Source organism: Rhipicephalus microplus, chromosome 3 (genome assembly GCF_043290135.1).
Source record: "Rhipicephalus microplus isolate Deutch F79 chromosome 3, USDA_Rmic, whole genome shotgun sequence".
NCBI classification, from domain to species: Eukaryota; Metazoa; Arthropoda; class Arachnida; order Ixodida; family Ixodidae; genus Rhipicephalus; species Rhipicephalus microplus.
The window spans coordinates 29005656-29023566 of record NC_134702.1 but is presented as its reverse complement, the minus strand read 5'-3'; the positions used below and the strand labels follow the sequence as shown (position 1 = coordinate 29023566).

Sequence of the window (17911 nt, the reverse complement as noted above, 5' to 3'; positions counted from 1 at the left end):
TGTTCCATACTTCACTTGGCATTCCGACCTATACAGTCACCAGCTTGATTACAACATAAATTCGCATTTGTTTTGCCTCCAACGTTCCGCAAACGTATGCTGTTGATAGTACGTTACCATGAACTTGTTGCACCACTTCTTTACTTCGTTTGTGCGGTAAAGTACTTAAAAAATAATAAAACCAACAAGGAAAATATACGTCGTGACGCGAAGTACCTACTCGCGTCAGTTGTTTCGATGAGTGATTTGCGCTATCGATATCCACGAGCGAGTGGCGAGTTTGTGGTTGTCGGCAACCAAGGCGGATCTCCGAATGAATGTTTCCCGCTTCCAAAAAAAAAAAAAAAAAAAAAGAATGTTTTTTTTGTCTGCTGCCTGAAAGACTTTTTTTCTGCCTGCTGCTAGTATTCGTGCTCGTTCCCCACGATTCTCCAGTTACATTTCTTTGTCTTTAGTAGGCTCATGAACGAATACAACGATTTACGAGCACGCGCGCCTGGCGTCCACAATGCCGACATCCTCGAACATCGATTACCATCCTCCATGTCCATACGCTGGGCTTACTTGCCAACATGATTCTCTTCTGTTTTTAATGGCTGGGCTTCAAAAGATTCACTTGACGCTCCCTCTTCTTTTTTCTTAATTGTTTTCCCCTCCATGCTACGCAAGTCTTGTCGCCATGCTATCAGTTAAAGCACTTCTTTGTGCTAGTTGTGCAAGCTCAACATAGGTTGCGGAGTTTTGCGCTGCATTGGCAGGGTTATGCAGCTTTTTTGAAAATAATGGGGGCCGAAGACCCCTGATACCACATTCCAAAAAAGTTTAATTCCCGTATCTTTTCTCCTGGAGGGCCAGGAACCAAAGGCAAGCCAACTTGATAACCACATCATCGTTTTATTCTTTCACCCTTTGAAAAACAAGTCGTTTTTTGCACTCGAGCTAAAGGATTGGGGGAGGGGAAGGGGCGCAAGATCACTGTGACCCCCCCCGCCCCCCTGCAAAACCCTGCGCACGCATGTGGGTGCAACAGTCTCCAACGATTCCTTCGAGAGAAACCGTCAACCACTACAGATGAGAAATCGTAATTAAACAAGGCTTTCTTTTTTTATTGCGACATTTCAGGTTGCTGTTCACCGAGGTTGGTTTTGCAAATGTGCCAAAGATGCTGCGTCAGACAATTCGAGTCCGAACTTATGATGCTCGCTAAAAGTCTTATAACCGTGTAAACACCAGCAAAATTTCAGAGTTGATCATGTACTATATTTACATATCTGGTGAACTCCATACACACATCACAGGCTACACAGGCAGCAATCTAAAATTTCTTCAAGCGAACAAGAGCAACTCCCCAGCAGCGTGTGAAGTGTTGACCCAATAAAAGCAGCATTTCTGCAGAGTAGGTATGTACCACTCGCATAAACTGAAAATGAAAAGAGATTGGAACATCACTTGGACATAATTCTTTCCAAACGCAATGCGTCATGAGTGAGTGACTCATCTCTACATGATGTAGGCTCAACTTTATGAAAAAGCAACAACATATGACAAACTGAAGCCAGAGTAAACACCTAGTTCACTGATCTTATTCGTGAACTGTTGGCCTGTAGCAAGCTACTGCTGAGCCAACCTCCCATGGGTCATTTTACATGCATTTCAAATTTTTATGCAAGATTCTGAGATTTACAAATGTCATTAGCTAGATGCATAAAGACTCTATTCAGTGAATTTCAACATTCTTGTGCTGCAATTCGTGCTAGCAGCAGAAACACACACACTGTCAATATATAACCACCATGCAGCAAAGGCTTAGGAGCCAGAAGCTAGCCTGCAGGTCTGGTCATATGAGTGGCAGCCAGCCAGTTCGGCAATCGCTTGTTCTGCCATTACTTTGACTCATCGTTACTAAACTATCAGGCTAGAATAGCGCAATGAAAAATCGTACGAATACTGAAAGCAGCATTATATGCAACTACTAATCTGAAAAGAAGGATTTGAAAAAGTGACTGAAAAAGAAAAAAAATCATTTTTTTTGCAGCTAGAAAAATTAAATGGACATCTAATTTTCTATACACATACGAACTTGAGGACAGAGTAGTCTTGAGCACTTCTGTAACACTGCCTCTCTGCTAAAGAAAGGTCGCACAACAAGCAGCACACAGTTCATTTTGACTTTGTACATATAAAAAAAAAGTTTACTCAACAAGCTTAACAATTCACCTCATTACAGCAATGCCGTGTGCAAACCTGCCTGTAAATGGACAGTTCGTAAAACTAAGGAAGCCCAAGACTGTGATGAGGGTAGGGCTGTCTATATTTGTCTAGCCGCGATTTACAAGCACCATTGCTTTGTTTTCCTCCACATAATTTCAGTCCTGCTCCGACTTTTCTGAACTAGGGCCGTCGTCGGTTTTCTGCTTCTTCTTGGCGCGAATGTCGGCAAGCGCTTGCTCGATCGTCCGGACGTCCTTCTTGTTTTGGCTGGGCACTGAAACAGGAGACAAACAGAGTAGGGTGAAAAATTTTAATGTACAATGATACCAACACTGGGAAGGCACCTGTGCACAACTAATTTCTTTTTGCCAAGACTTTCTTGATGCTAAAACAGTTGAATACTTAACAACCTTGCACTAGAATGCATCGCCATCATAGCACACGTCATCAAGCAAGAAAAAGTTGTGGGGCCACAACATTCATATGTGAGACAAACTACTAGCAAAGTTGCCTCTGCGTTTTCGTTGTAGATCTGCTTGTTTCTCTGAGTGAGCAACTACAGACAGCGACATTCTTGCTCTAAACCCATGACCTTTCAATGAATCCTACACTTTCTACAATTTTCCGCAAGCATTTTACAATTTTGCAGTGTGCTCGAATAGGTGCTGTCGACACCTCTTTACTATGTCAAATTTTTTTCTCTGGCATGCCGGCTCTCACCTTCTTTGGTTCTTTGCTGTGGTCTACTTAACATTGCAGCAGAGTCAAGACACTTGTACGAGACAAGCGCCGTAAGCACACTCTGTGAGCTGCGCAGTCTCCATTTATGTTTCACCCGAAGGCGAGCTTGCCAAAATGATCAGCCTCCCCCTCCCCCCCCCCCCCCCCCCCGGAATCGCATCGGCTAGAAGTTGACACCTTTGCTGCAAAAGCAATGCTGTATTACGAATGTACCCTAATACTAGGCTCAACATTCCATATCCACAATATGATCAAGGCGTGCCCCAGAGGACTACCGATAAAATTTGACCACCAGGCGTTCTTCAAACATACCTAAATCCAAGTACACAGGTGTGCTTGTATTTTTCGCTCATAAAAATACAGTAACTATGGCACAGAAACCTACCCACACTTATACAATTAGCTATCCCATGCCTTGGCTGCTAAGCTGCCCCATGGTATATTATGAACAGGCAGATAATAACACCAACAATAGAATTTTTTCACATTGTTGTTTATAAATGAAAGCAATGAAGATTTTGGGAAAGTTGTAAAACAGACCTTATGCTTGCAGGTTGAGTTTTGTGATACTGTACAGCATTGATTGATTTGTGGGGTTTAACGTCCCAAAACCACCATATGATTATGAGAGACGCCGTAGTGGAGGGCTCCGGAAATTTTGACCACCTGAGGTTCTTTAACGTGCACCCAAATCTGAGCACACGGGCCTCGACATTTCCGCCTCCATCGGAAATGCAGCTGCCGCAGCCGGGATTTGAACCCGCGTCCTGCGGGTCAGCAGCCGAGTACCTTAGCCACTAGACCACCGCGGCGGGGCGATGCTGTACAGCACTAGAGTTGGAAATCTGTTTCCAGTGCACTGTACTGCTGGAAGCAAGCGTTTTGAATGCTCTAAGAAAGACGGGGTTCTTAAACTTGACTTCTGTGTATTTCAAGTAATGTTGCATGAATTTTGATATATTCCTTTGCCAACTAAGCGCAAAGTGACAAGCCCCCAGTCAGCCAATGTATCAAAGTTCAGTACCAAAGCCAAACTGTTTGTTTGGTGTGGTGATCTTGGCCGCATCCTTGCCGCTTTCTCGGCCCAGCAGCTTTTCGTACTTCTCGTGATAGTCACTCTGTGGCACACTTTCCTGGCTTGACTGCTTGGCCTGTTCTGCGAGAGCGGCAGCAGCGAGTTCCTGCATGAAAATGCACCGCACTTCGTCAAATTGAGTGCCAACTCACTTGGCATGGCATCTCAGCGTGGTATTAAAGCCCAACAGAAATATACCAAGAAACAGTGCATGCAGCTGCGCAGTACGTGGCCGCTATCACACCTGGGGTGAGAGACTGAGTTTTTATCTTTAGATGAATTTTCTGTAACATGGCTATAGTCAGGGTGCAGATCTGACTGCAAATATGTTGATTCCCAATCACCAACTAGTTTAAGGATCTCTCTTATCAAGGCGCAAGTCTAGGGTTACACCAGGGGGAATGCGTGTTAAATAATGACCAATACTACTCTAGTTAAACACACTCACAAGGTAATGTACATCTAACAGAAAACCCACCAAGACAATTTTTAACGATTCCTTCCACAGAATACTTAGCTCCAACTTTTCATTGTTATTGAATAAATATATTTCAGAAGGCCTCATTATTGGGCTTTCTTTTAGTCCGTTTCAAGGATTACTAGACTTAAGGCCATAAAAATGAACAATGTTCACACATGTTTCAAAGCGATCGAGATTCCAAAGCTTCCAATTTTGAGCGAATGTCTATGTACGCAACTTGTACAATATTCTCAAAAAGTGCTCACATATCACCGCCCTTGCTTTTTCCCACACACTGACAGCAAAGGTGCGATATTGAACATGTAATTGATATGTGGGGTTTAACGTCCCAAAACCACCATACGATTATGAGAGACGCCGTAGTGGAGGGCTCCGGAAATTTTGACCACCTGGTGTTCTTTAACGTGCACCCGAATTTGAGCACACGGGCCTACAACATTTCCGCCTCCATCGGAAATGCAGCCGCCGCAGCCGGGATTCGATCCCGCGACCTGCGGGTCAGCAGCCGAGTACCTTAGCCACTAGACCACCGCGGCGGGGCTGTATTGAACATGTAAGCGTAGTCAACAATAAGACAATGTTATTACTTTATATTTGGTATACACAAATTGCATCGACATCATCATGGACACCATATTAAGGCCCCCAGCTGGCTGAGACAACGCGCGAGCACAAATGACGACATCAGATCAGTGCCGGTGCTCCCAGCATTCTTTTGTGTTGTTCCCACTTGGCGCGGCTCGCAAAAAGAATGCAGGAACCATACGACTCCGCGTTCTCCTCTGTACTGCCACTCTCTAACGATAAGAGAAAAAAAGCCATAGTCATCGTCATCATAGGACCCCCAGCGCACAGAACTTGTCTGTGATATCACGTGAAAGCTATGTCGAAACAAGAGCTCCATTTCCATAGCGACAAGTCAGGCCAGCCTTGCTATCTTAGCACAGATATCATATAGCCTTTGCAATTTGTATTTTTTGTTGCTGGAGTAGCTCTTGTTAAAATCACCTAAGTATGGTTTGTACTTGTTCACTTCTTAAGCAGGGTTTTTGGGCAATTACTGGTAAGTACGAATGAATGCAGCAATGATATTCCTAAAGAAAGAAAACTGTAAATCTGTTACCCTTTCCCGGGCAGCTGCTTTGGCTTTCTCAGGATCCCACTCTTCTCCTTTCCGGTAGGCAGCCAGTTCATCGTCCGATGGTGCAAACTCCTTTAAAATACGAATAAGCACAGAATGAACCAGTAAGGAATCAGATCTAAAGCACTGTAAACCGCTAATATAAATGTTGTTAGTACCTTCTTGAAGATCATGACGTAGCGATCGACTTCTTCCTCTCCAAAGGAAAAAGCGGTGAGGCCAGCAATGTCTGCGACATCGTGACTGAAAATAAAGTAATAAAAAGGCACTTTTTGCGATAATTTTCATTCACAAATAAACATCACAGCAATAAGAACACACGTTTTGTTCATGACCGAAAAGAAAAGCACAAAATCAAAAAATAATAATTTTGAACTAATTTATAAACATATCCACATTTAGCCAGAACATACAATTCTGAACGTCAAACCACTGCATACTTACATTATTGTACGGTGAACTTTTGCCATCGGCGCGAACTTGTACTTTTGCTTCTCAGGATCTTGGATGAACTTGTTGATTTTATCCTCAACCTGAAGAATATCATTACGAAGGAATTGATAACGACAGCCAGATTATAACGCAATGTCAAGTTCTCGAATATTGAGTTTGTGCAATAGGAACGGTAAGAACGAATTCAGAAGCTGATAACAGGGTATAAATTTCCCGAATTCGAAGCTCAACACCTCGCGTAGAAAGACGTAACAGTGCACCAAACAAGCGACGAACATCTACGAGAGATAATCGCAGCTTATGATTGAAGCTAGCGTCTTCGTTTCGGCGTCGCCGTCAGAAGAGGTGAAGGTGACACAAAGGAAGTTCGCATAACTCATGAGACCTACCTGATCTCTGAACTTTCTTAGCTTCTCCTTCTCCTCCGCTTCGCGCTTCTGGTGTTCATCACGTTGCTCTGTGGGACAAAGACGGCGCGTCTGTGAAGAAGCGTAACCAGAGGGGCGCTGACAGCTTTATACTCACTGAGCGGCAACTTACTTTGCAGTAATTTCTTCTGTTTGTCACCAACAGTTGGTGGCTTGTCCATAGAGTTCAAAATCGAACCTAGAAGATCCGCCATGATTATTTTTCTTTCGCACCGCAGCGCCGTCTAAAGTCGCACAAGGGTAAGCGCAAAGAAAACGAAATCACTTTGACATGCACCTTTACTTGTGACGTGTTCACTACCAAAACAAACTGCTGACTGAACTAGCCAAACGCGCGAGTTTACTTTGTTTATTCAATTAGTGACTATACTACATTTCGACAAGCTTAATTACATAGTGTTTAAACCCATGTTTAAACAATTTGTTGCAGGTCTTCAAGGCTATGCTTTTATGCTTTGCATACTTTATATTACGTCATGGCTGCCATACGTTTACCAAAACGTCAAAACTTAAGTGATCACAAAACCCTGTGCGTTCTGTTTGCCCTTTGGAGAAAATGGCTGTGTTGAGCATCTTGCGGTCCGCAAGGACTGTTCTCCCGGTTCTAACAAGAAGGCCAGCGCAATTTGGACAGCTATGCCCAGGTAAGTGTGTTTTCTGCGAACTCGTGAGAATGTTCCCTGCAGCTTGCAACGATGCTTGCGTTCCGCGACAGTTCATCTCAACGGTGGTGCTTTGATGTCGGAGCTGCCGGGTGACTTTCGGAGCACAGCCTCGGCACATCTGTGCAATTTTTTTCTTCTCTTTTCTTGCTGCGCATGATGATACACGGCTGAGAATATGAACGGATTTGGTGCTTCTCGCGCTAACCGTAGTGCTCAGTTTGTCGCGATGTGTCTGAGACGCAGCACTTTATAGTTCGAAAGGGGTGATGACAAAAAAGGCCGTATTTAGGCGGCTGCCGAGCTAGCAGGCTTTCGGAGATCGCCTCGCTTTGGCAGCCGCACTGCTCAAACTTTCAGAAGCGTCTTTTGTCTGACCTTTCACCAGTAACCGTGAAGTTAATGCCTTTTTTTTTTTAATTGTTCGATGTGGGCTACGCCTAAGAACTTCGCCTTTGCGGCCTAATCGCTCGGGGCACTTTCGATTGTAGCTGCGGTATTGCACGTATCGATCTCTCCTTCGACTTTTCGAAGTATCATGCCCTTACATATCATCATGGTGGTGTTTTTTTTTCTGCACGCAGAAAATGCACGTGTTCTTAAGTTGCACTTTGGGTACGCTGCTTGCGTAGTGAGTGTGTTGCAAGATGAATCTTACCATGGAAAGATTACACGATAACGCAAGTACTTCGCTTGACCCGCCGCAGTGGTCTAGGGATTATGGTGCTCGAAGGTCGCGGGATCGAATCCCGGCCGCATTCCCGATGGAGGCGAAAATGCTAGAGGCCAGTGGACTTACGTTCAAATGCACGTTGAAAAGCCCCATGAGGTCGAAATTTCCGGAGCCCTCCACTGCGGCATTCCTCATAGTCATATGGTGGTTTTGGGACAGAAAACCTTAACAATTGTTACTTTTCTGCGTTTCTAGTGAGGAGGTCCTCCAATCACATGGTGATCACGCCTTCAAGGTTTGCTTGGAACCTGTTCAAGGATCACGTCCACTTTTATGTTCTTCTGGGTGCCATACCCCTGACCATCATTATCACGTACATCAACGTCGTCATCGGGCCACCGAGACTCGCAGAAATACCGGAAGGATACGAACCCGAGTACTGGGAGTACTACGACGTGAGTGACTTTGTGGTGTTTCCCACATTTAAGTAGAAAAAAACAGTGTCCCCAAACAGCTTTTTTCAGCCATCACAATGTAAGCAACACTACCAAGGAGTGCTAGAGCATATTAAAGCTGTACAGTTAATTTAACGGCGAGATAGTCACTTAGCAAAATATGTTCCAGTACGTCATGTACGTTTAAGCATGTTTTTATGTTCGTGCAGTTGCAGTGCTGTACAAACTCAGAAAGTTCAATATGTAACCCGTTAGAGCATGACACACAATCTATCATTACTAATGAAAGTCTAAGTATCTGCAAGCATACCTTAAGACAATACATAATGTTCAACTGTTGCAGGAACTTCTAGGAAATATCACCACTCATGTTTTTTATCAATTCTCTTGCAATTTGAAGAGTGTTCTTCTTTTATGTGTTATAAACATTGTTTCTAAGATAAACATGGCTGTATCAAGGCTTTCAAAGATCTGTAGCTGCATTAACACATAAGTGAAGGTTTTCTAATACTATCACTCCATACCGCTTAAAGATTTTGTTGGTGCAGCAGCCATTCTTGCAGTAATGTGTGAGGCTTTGTATGGATCCGTGATTGCCCTGACAAAGTTTTTCTTGTCTTTCTGTGTCCATGTTTTTTTGTGCGCTAGAAAAGAACAGTTTCTTTGCAAACTTTGTGCCAAAACCCCAGTCATTGTGATGTCAAGATTTTCAATGCCTTTTTATTTCTTTTTTACATCTTAGTTGCAACGGCACTACAGAAGTTCCTAAACCTTGTCTTGATAGCTTTTTGGCTCCATTGAATCACATTGCTTTTATTCCAAGCAGTTTTTGTGTGTGTGTATGTTTATAAATTACTCTATATTAACTCATATTCTAAATAGAAAGTTTCCCAAGGTCATCTTTTCTCACTATTTGCTGGTAATGTGCGCTTTTCTTTATTATATTTGCCAGCACCCTATCAAGCGCTTCTTTGCTAAATATCTAATGGACAACCCTCAGATGAGGTACGAGAAGAAGATGCAGGTATTGCAAGACGAGCACGAGAAAGTTCAGCTGAGGTAAGTGAACAATTCAATGTCTTTCAACTGGCTTTGTTTTGCATGGTTACAGGTTGAATAGTTGGATCTTGTCATCTTCATCAGTAAAAGCATCAACAAAGCGAACAGCTGTGTAGGTTTATGTGTTCTCTTGACGAAGTGTCAGATCTGTGCAGTGTACATAAAGGCTGAGAGACATGGCAGAGGACCTATTCCCGAATCTTTGCAACAGAAAGACTAATATGTACAGGCAGCCCGATTGCCTAAGCCAGCTAGATGCGCAAAGATCTTAGCTTTACTGCCATTGTAACACCAGATGTGTGCACCTTTTTCTTTCACAAGCAGATCATTAAGAGGGAAGTTTACGACATGGCCATAAAAAAAAATGAAGCATCAAATATGGAAAAACTAAGAAACTTAACCGACATTAACTGGAACGAATTAAGAAAGTGCTGGCAATGATCACGAATAATAAACAGGCGCCTAAATAATCAAGAGGCAGATTGCCATGAAAACATTTAAAAAGGTAAGACTTTTATAAAAAAAAAAACAGTACAAACATCACTTGGAAAAAATAACAATGCAATGGCAGTGATAGCTGATAAAAACAGACACTTGAATAATTAAAAGGCATATTGTGTACTGAAAACACTTGATAATAATTTGACCGACGAGAAAGAATGCTTATGTTGCTTATGTATTTCATCGTGTTTCGTTGGTGGAAAGCTTTTGGTAAGTTTTCTCTTGCATATTTGGATGGCTGATTAGTTTAGAATGCCCTTGCGTTGACTTCCTGTCATTTAACGTAATGATGAACTTATGGACCACTCTCTCCGCATTCTTAGTTTTTTTTTTTTTTTCTCATCTTTCTTAGTGTTTCACTTAGTACACCCTAAAGGGGCCCTGCGACACTTTTTCGTCTGTGCTCAGCAGTGCTAGAGTGAGTGTAACGTTGAATACCGAAATTCATCGAAGAATTGTCAGAAATGGTGCATGGCAATGGAAGTTATTAGTCTGCAAACTTCAGAATGCCAGCAGACAAGAAAAAACATTGCCTTTTGCATACGTTAAAGGCCAGTTGAGAACACCGTGCAGCTTTATTGAGATAAACCGAATGACTCACTATGTGGTGGACGCTGTACGGTGTACCTAGCATTGTAGCATCGAAGAGTGCTTTTATCATTTTTAGCGTACATTATTGTGACTGATGTAGGGCTATACGAGTATTATCTGCGACTTGTCACGTCAAACTACTAATCAAAACACACGGCCAATGTCGGCACTCCCAGACGATGAAGCGTCACTTTCAATCACAAAAATAGATGTGTCTATCTCTGGTCTGAAATCAATGTGCTTTCTTTGTTGAAATAAAATGATAGCCTTGTTTATGGCGTTGCTACTCATGCAAACGATATTGGTGCACTGCACGAGGTGAACCACAGACTTAATTTGTGTCCTTTAAGAGCACCTCACAATCTTGACATCACAATCGTCACATCACACTTAGGACACACTTGGGACGTCCCATGTATATTTGTCCATGCTTGCCTTGCGTCTTTTGCAAGTTGTCGTGCAGCTCTCCATTTGCAATGTATCGTTGATTGAAGGCAACTTCTTTACATTAATTGACTGTATTTGTCCAGGTTTCACTCCTAATAATTACAGAGCTTTGGCATGTGCCAAAGGAACCATTAAACAAAGGAACAGTATTCAGTATCGCAGTGTTAAGACTGAAGGCTTAACACAAACTAAGACTGTGGGACGTAATTGAGATTAACTCAACAGTTCCGCTGCACAGTTTGCAGACACAATTCTGCTTGATTGCATCACAAGTAATAATCAGTTCCATTAGAGCATACCCATAGTCACTATGTGCTATTCGCCTTAAAAGACACTGAAACAGCTTGGAAGTACCAATGTAGGGGAGCTTGCTGGTTGAGTGTTAGGTAGCCCACTACGTCAGCCGCATTTATTTGCATTTATAAAAGAACTGCATTGGTTGCCGCAAAACTTGCGCTTGCTGAAGACCTTTTTTACCCTGAGCGTCTCAAATTATCGACCGCTACGATAGACTCAAGGCGTTAGAAAGGTAGGAGCTAGAAACGTTCGAACAGATGCTCCGAAGAACAGTTGCGAGTGTGACGATTTTTTATGTACAGCCGACTCAAGACAAATATTTTGACCTTTGTGCTAGAAACTTTTTTTTTAGAAAAATAGACTGTAAGCACTGAGCACATGCAAGTGGCTTGTCGTGGGTGCGTGTTCACTGACTATTTGTGTTCGGAAAAGTGGTTCTCAGCAAAAAAAAAAAAAAAAAAAAAAAAAAAAACAACAAGCATGAATATAGAAATATAATGGAAAATACAGAAATGTGTGTGCAGGCGCTTGTGACGTACGCTGCGTATATTTCCCCTAGTTCTTTTGTAACAAAATCGGTTTGTAGTGAGTGTCCATCCAGTCTTCTTGTGTCCCATATTTCTTGTGCTCTGCTTTTCTTTTCAGATTCCCAATAGAATACACTTCCAAATTGCAAAGAAAAAAAAGTGATTTTTTCTCTTTCATGCCCTGCACCCTTAAAACATGGACCATATAGCTTTTAGTCAAGTTGGATTTCATTGAGCCACGTTGGAAAGCACATAAACAATTTTAGCCAAGTAATAATGTCGGATTCTTTGTTTTTCTTGCAGAGAGATTCAGAAGAAGGTCGAGAAATTGATGCAAGAGCGCGGTGACTTCCAGGCGTGGTACTACATACCATATGACAGCAAGTACACCAAGAAGTACCAGAAACAAACAAAGACCGATGACTTCTACACCAAGACAATTTAGTTGCCGAATATTTCTCATTGGTACTATCACCCCAAGACGAAAAAATCGGCGTGTACAGTAGAAAACAATAAAAACAAACTTCTTCACATTTTATTGTGACTAAATATTGTTTTCCTACGATGCTGTTGATGCACATATTCTTGATCACCAATTACTCCGTAGTGTTCATGACGAAGAGGTACTTTTGTCAAGGTGAGGATACCACATAACCTGACTAAGCATCTCTGGTGCAACTGTGTGATACAGTGGCATAATGTGGCATGCGCTTGTTGAATTGCAGCTGTTGTCTTCATGACTGTCATCTAAACTTCCCAGGTTGCACACTTCTTCAGCAGGTTGTGTATCATAAATGCGTAAATTCAAAAAGCATGATGAATTTTTAAAAGATTCAAACATTTGCCTGTGGCTTGGTATTGTACACCTGAACTATAGGCATGCTGCAAGCAAAGGCTATTGCCTCCACGGTCTTAATAAAAACCCCAAATCACAAATATCAGTTCAAAACAAGAAACAGTTCACAAACAAGTGCTAGTTGGGTTAAGCTGCTTTACACTGAATATTGTCATCCAGACATTTTTGCGAGTCTAAAAAAATAGTTACTTTCACTGAATGGCTCGAACACAGTGGAACTTGCCATCTAAATTTTCGATGCCTTCTGGTCTGACCGCAAATGTCTTGTATTTTAACAGAACATACAAATATGTCAATATTAGTTTTTAATTGATCATGTGCCAAAGCATTCCTCAAATTGTTTCCAACAGCTTTTGAGGACACCAAAAGTACATTTGCTCCTATTTGTGTAGAATTAACGAATCTGTAAGTAAGTAAAGTGATGACTGTGTGGGGCATTGTGTATATGTGTATATATATATATATATATATATATATATATATGGTGGGGTGATATTCAATGGATCCGGTGGAAAATGCAGTATAAAAAGAGGTCGACAAACGTGCGAAAAAACACTAGTTTTACTAACGTTTCGGCAGGTGGGCCTGCCTTCGTCGGAGTGAATTCACTCCGACGAAGGCAGGCCCACCTGCCGAAACGTTAGTAAAACTAGTGTTTTTTCGCACGTTTGTCGACCTCTTTTTATACTGTATATATATATATATATATATATATATATATATATATATATATATAAACTTCGAGAATAGTGCAGTATAGGAAACAAAACAAAATATTTATGTACTCCTAACAGTTTCGGCTGGTGGACATAAGCGAAATGATACAAGTTCCCATAGCAGAGGGCCACCCTCACAGTTTGAAGACCCTCCCCAAAAAAAAGAGAAGGAAAAAAAGAGAAAAAACTAGACAAACGGGCGACCGAGGTAGCAACAGACGACAAGAAGAAGGAGAGGGAGTAGAAAGGAGCGAGAGCCGCCGGAAGCGGGCGGCTCTCTGTCTCTCCTTTCGTTGCGTCGCCGGAAACGACGCAACGAAAGAAGAACCTCCTATGTCAATTCTCGCTGTGTATCTTCCAGACCACCTGCCGTCCTTATTTGAGGGCCTGTCCACGGCGTCTTCACTTTCTTGAGGCGGACGGCGAGATCCTGATTCATAACAGAAAAGTCGGCACCGATGTCGACTAAGGCTGTTACTTTCTGGTCAGAACGTCGCCGCTCTAACGTCTTGTCGGCTTTACAGCGTCGTGTAATGGGGACTTGTCATCTTCATGGCCTGCAACCTTACCCCCGGAGGTCGCCGCCCTCAGTTTCCCCGGCACGGCCTGGGTGACCTTCTTGCGTTAAGGTTCGCGGAGGTATGTCGGTGTGACGAAGGTGAATGCGCTGGAGAAAGAGAGCGGGATCGCCGTCCCAAACCTGGCTGGCGAGTAGGTATTGCCTCCTCGTCAGAAGTACGGTAGTCGTAAAAGTGAGAACGGGCTCCTTGGAAAGAGGCGTCCTCCCGGCGTGGTATGTATTCTTCGTTCGCACGTCGATCGTTAGACATGTTCGAAGAGGGCGGAACGAATCACTGCGGGGCCAGCAATGACGGGCAATATGAGCTGCACTTCCACAGTTAAAGCATAGTGGACGTCGATCGATTGTGCGCCATGCGTCTCTTCTTCGGAGCGGTGGACGTCTGAGCCTCCCATCTTGCGACGATGTCCATGGTGCTGCTGTGGACGGATGGTGGTACGCCAGTTGGCTTGGTGGTCGGCTCAGGGTCTGCTCTTGTGGCAGTGACCAAGGGGCCGTTGGAACTGGGCGGTGTGGCAGCAATATAGCAGATGGTGAACCTCAGAGAGCGTCGGCGTAGCTCGTGGGACGGTGCTTGTCATCAGGACCAGCGGTAGAAAATGCGTGGCGGATTTCGCCGCGTACCAGTTCAGCGACGGACGCAACGGGGGTTTGAGCAACTGTAGTCCGGAACTTCTGTAGTTCTTCGCAAACTATCTCCCTAATGAGGTCTCGCAGGAAGCTTTGATTCTCAGGTATGGCGGCAGCATTGATTGGGGCGCTGCCAGACATTCGATCATACTGCCTGCATCGTTGATGGAGGGCCCGCTCAATAGGCGTAGCCTCCTTGATAAAGTCAACTATGGTACTTGGAGGGTGGCACAGTAGCCCGGCGAAAAGTTGCTCTTTAACCCCGCGCACGAGGTAGCTGAACTACCTATCTTCGCTCATGTTCGGGTCAGCTCGACAAAGAAGACGAGTCATATCTTCGGCGAACATAGCAACGCTTTCCTTGGGTTTTTGAACCCGTAGCTCCAGCAGCTGCTGCGCACGGTCCCGTTGATCGACATTGGCGAACGTGTCGACAAGCTGTTGTCGCAAGTCGCCCCAAGTTAACAGACTGGCGTCTCTGTTCTCATACCAAATTTTCGCAATGCCGTCAACGTAGAAATAGGCGCGTGAGAGCTTTTCTTGTTCAGGCCACAGATTAATCTTGGCAACACACTCATAGTGCTCAAGCCAGTCGTCAACGTCTTCATGGGCGCCGCCACTAAAGTGATTGGAAACCAGTGGTTGAAAGATGGTTACCTGTGATGGCTGTGTCGGAGGGGGGCCTTGGGGTGCTGGTTGTGGGCTGGCGTTGGCTATTTGGTGAGGTAATCGGCACCTGCGAGGTTCCGTAAAAGGAGTGAACTCTGGCACGAGGCCTATCAGCCTCTGACTGAACCGGTGTACGGGAGTTGCAATAGGTGGCAATGTGTCCGGCCTAGATGAACGGCTCCCAGCGGGAGTATGGAGCATTAGGCAGGGTTGCGGCTCAGCACCTCCACAAGTGTCGCGGTACAACACGAACAAAAGGCAGATAGAAGTTGACACAGCGATTCTCAGCAGCCGAACAGCAAGATCACCTGCTTTGTCTTCGATCAGCCAGAGCTCCACTACCTGGTGTCCTACCCTTATCATCGTTTTTGTCCACCAGTACACACGCGTCAGTATACACACACACACACACACACACTGCTATGCTTAAAATAACAAGGCTTTTGTCAAATACTACAGACAACCTCTTGGTAATGAGATAATATAGTGCAATGCCACCAAGCCAAATTCGCATTACAATAAACGCTGAAGCATAGACTTTCATACAATAACACCTAGAGAGGAAGCTAGTGCTGCAATCATGTACCCTCACGGGAATTATGGGAAATACAGGCTTCTGATTGGGAGATCATGAGCTGAATCATGTGCGGAATCATGAACTAAATCTTTGTTGGACATAATGCGGGATCTTCTAGATCCCTTTACAGTTCCCATCTTTCTTCAATAACGTAAATAAATCTTCATTCTTTCTGTGTTAACGTGCCTCCTCACTGGCGAAGACCAGCTATGCCGACGACAGCGGGGAGCCAGCTACACTAATGAAAACCCGCTGCCATCATCGACCTTCGAGGCCTTTACAACTGGTGGCAGCGATGGGATGCCATCATCAACTTTCTAACCTTTACAACTCTACAAAGAGCACAGCGCAGTCGCCGAACATGCTGAGACGTTGGATCACCACACCAATTTCGAAGCGACGACCATCCTTGAAAGCGAGCCTAACTGGAGGAGAAGGTTGTTACTCGAGTCGTGGCACATACAGAGGACAGCCCGTAACATCAAATCGCTCTTTCGGAACCCTTCCCCCAGTGTATACACACAGACTGCGTTCCATGGCAAAACGAGAGAGAGAGGGGTCATTATCCACCCCACAAGTGCTTTGAAGACGCCGCTGCTACGTAGCCTCCGCAGTCACCCCTGAGGAAGGAACCAAGTCGGTTTCGAAACGTCGGGTTTCTTCAAAACTTTTGGTTGGAGTCTAAATCATCTCCCAGTTTCATACCCAACCAGACAGACTTCTGTCGGATGTTTAGATTCAAGGCTTCAGATTGGATTTCGTTAGCTAGCGAACTGTCTACGGATATTTTTCTACAGTCAGTTTCGTTCTTCGTGCAATGTTGGTAGTGGGGTGGGGTGCAAAGCACGCACGCAGCGCCTTTGTTGTTCAAAGAGGCTGAAGACCATTTGGTCTCTTGATTTGCTGCGACATCGGAGTGTTACACATAGTGTTTCGCAGTTCAAGCGAAGTGTTGTCCACTCACCGCTGTGCATAGATGTAGCGTCCCATGCCAGTGCAGGATGTCGTACGGAATTCACATCTTTAATGGGGCGTCTGCCCAAACTTATTCAAATTGATTGTAAAAGGACGACAAAGCAAAGTAGACACACATTCACGCTCCTCTGACTCGACTTCAGAGCAAAACGAGAGGTGCATTGGGGGCAGACCACTTGGACAGATGCACCTGACATCGCAGCAGACGAAACGTTAAGTGTTTCTCAATTAATACTGTACTGTTATTTTCGTCAATAGGTAATGCGCATTTTTGAGGAAAAAAAACAACAATGTTTGTTTCGAAGTGTAAAAGATAGTTCATTATATCTTGATGCCAAATTCGGAATGCAATGGTAGAGCAATGCATACCGCAGTGGTTAAATTTGTTCAGGTTTCACTTTTACAACCTAGTCACAAAAACCTTTTGCAATGAAGTTTGCGTACAAAAAAATAAGGCAAGTTTGAATTACAGATAACTTCATATCATTTTGTTTTACACTCGGCAAACAAGTGTCGCGAATCTGAGAAACGTGATACCGTATTTACTCGATTCTACCGCGCCCTCGATTGTAACGCGCACCCGATTTCCACCGCGGAAAAAAAAAAAAAAAAAAAAAAACGTAAGACACCAATTGCAACGCGCACCCATTTTTCTCGCTGGCCCGTACGATCACACCACTCGAAAAAACGACTCTTTTCGGGAGCGTCTTCTATTTAAATATGAGGTACGGGCGGAGCTTGTGCCCATTGCCGTCACTGTAGTTTTACCGTGGACCGATGTCAGCACGCCAACTTGCTTCGCCCCCTTCTTTTCGACGGTTGTGGTGCCAGGCATGTCGAAGTAAAGAGGCCTCTGATCGGCATTCCCGATTTGCCCAAGCAGGTAGCCGTTGTTGCGCCGCAAGTTTAGGATGAACCTCTGAAAACTGTGAAGCTTTTCATCGTACTCCTCCGCAAAACTTTTCGCATATGCATGTTCCCCTTCGGAGGGAAAAGCCTTTCCTCTTCATAAAGTTAGTTAACCAGCACCTTTTACTAAGACTAATTGCATAGCCCGCACTTGGAGCAGTTCTGTCGTCACGGGCCGCTCGCTGCTCAAGCACATACTCGCCGAGCAGCTCTTTAATTTGCGAAAACCGACCCTGCTGTGGTCCACTGAAGCCTTT

At 44.1% G+C, this 17911-nt stretch overlaps 2 protein-coding genes across 2 annotated transcripts; one reads left to right on the top strand and one right to left on the bottom strand.

The window, feature by feature from the left end:
• Nucleotides 1–2102: 2102 nt before the first annotated feature.
• Nucleotides 2103–6781, bottom strand: LOC119177119 (sperm-associated antigen 7-like). Its single transcript, XM_037428508.2, has 7 exons — nt 6643–6781; nt 6492–6559; nt 6094–6182; nt 5808–5892; nt 5632–5721; nt 3977–4133; nt 2103–2485 (listed from the first exon to the last, which is right to left on the bottom strand). The coding sequence occupies exons 1-7, from the start codon at nt 6722–6724 to the stop codon at nt 2367–2369; spliced, it is 690 nt and encodes a 229-aa protein (XP_037284405.1). The 5' UTR covers nt 6725–6781; the 3' UTR covers nt 2103–2366.
• A 233-nt stretch (nt 6782–7014) lies between these two features.
• Nucleotides 7015–12280, top strand: LOC142803655 (NADH dehydrogenase [ubiquinone] 1 beta subcomplex subunit 5, mitochondrial-like). Its single transcript, XM_075889147.1, has 4 exons — nt 7015–7174; nt 8121–8320; nt 9273–9379; nt 12046–12280. Exons 1-4 carry the CDS (start codon nt 7087–7089, stop codon nt 12185–12187), a joined length of 537 nt encoding a protein of 178 aa, XP_075745262.1. The 5' UTR covers nt 7015–7086; the 3' UTR covers nt 12188–12280.
• Nucleotides 12281–17911: the final 5631 nt, after the last annotated feature.

What these genes read in the sequence shown, in the direction of transcription:
- LOC119177119 (XM_037428508.2), bottom strand. Translation starts at nt 6,724, where the DNA reads ATGGCGGATCTTCTAGGTTCGATTTTGAACTCTATGGACAAGCCACCA. An exon ending in ACAGAAGAAATTACTGCAAA is followed by an intron (nt 6,560 to 6,642) that starts GTAAGTTGCCGC and finishes TTTGTCCCACAG; the next exon opens with AGCAACGTGATGAACACCAG. An exon ending in ACGTCATGATCTTCAAGAAG is followed by an intron (nt 5,722 to 5,807) that starts GTACTAACAACA and finishes CGTATTTTAAAG; the next exon opens with GAGTTTGCACCATCGGACGA.
- LOC142803655 (XM_075889147.1), top strand. Translation starts at nt 7,087, where the DNA reads ATGGCTGTGTTGAGCATCTTGCGGTCCGCAAGGACTGTTCTCCCGGTT. An exon ending in ATTTGGACAGCTATGCCCAG is followed by an intron (nt 7,175 to 8,120) that starts GTAAGTGTGTTT and finishes CTGCGTTTCTAG; the next exon opens with TGAGGAGGTCCTCCAATCAC. An exon ending in AGTACTGGGAGTACTACGAC is followed by an intron (nt 8,321 to 9,272) that starts GTGAGTGACTTT and finishes TATATTTGCCAG; the next exon opens with CACCCTATCAAGCGCTTCTT.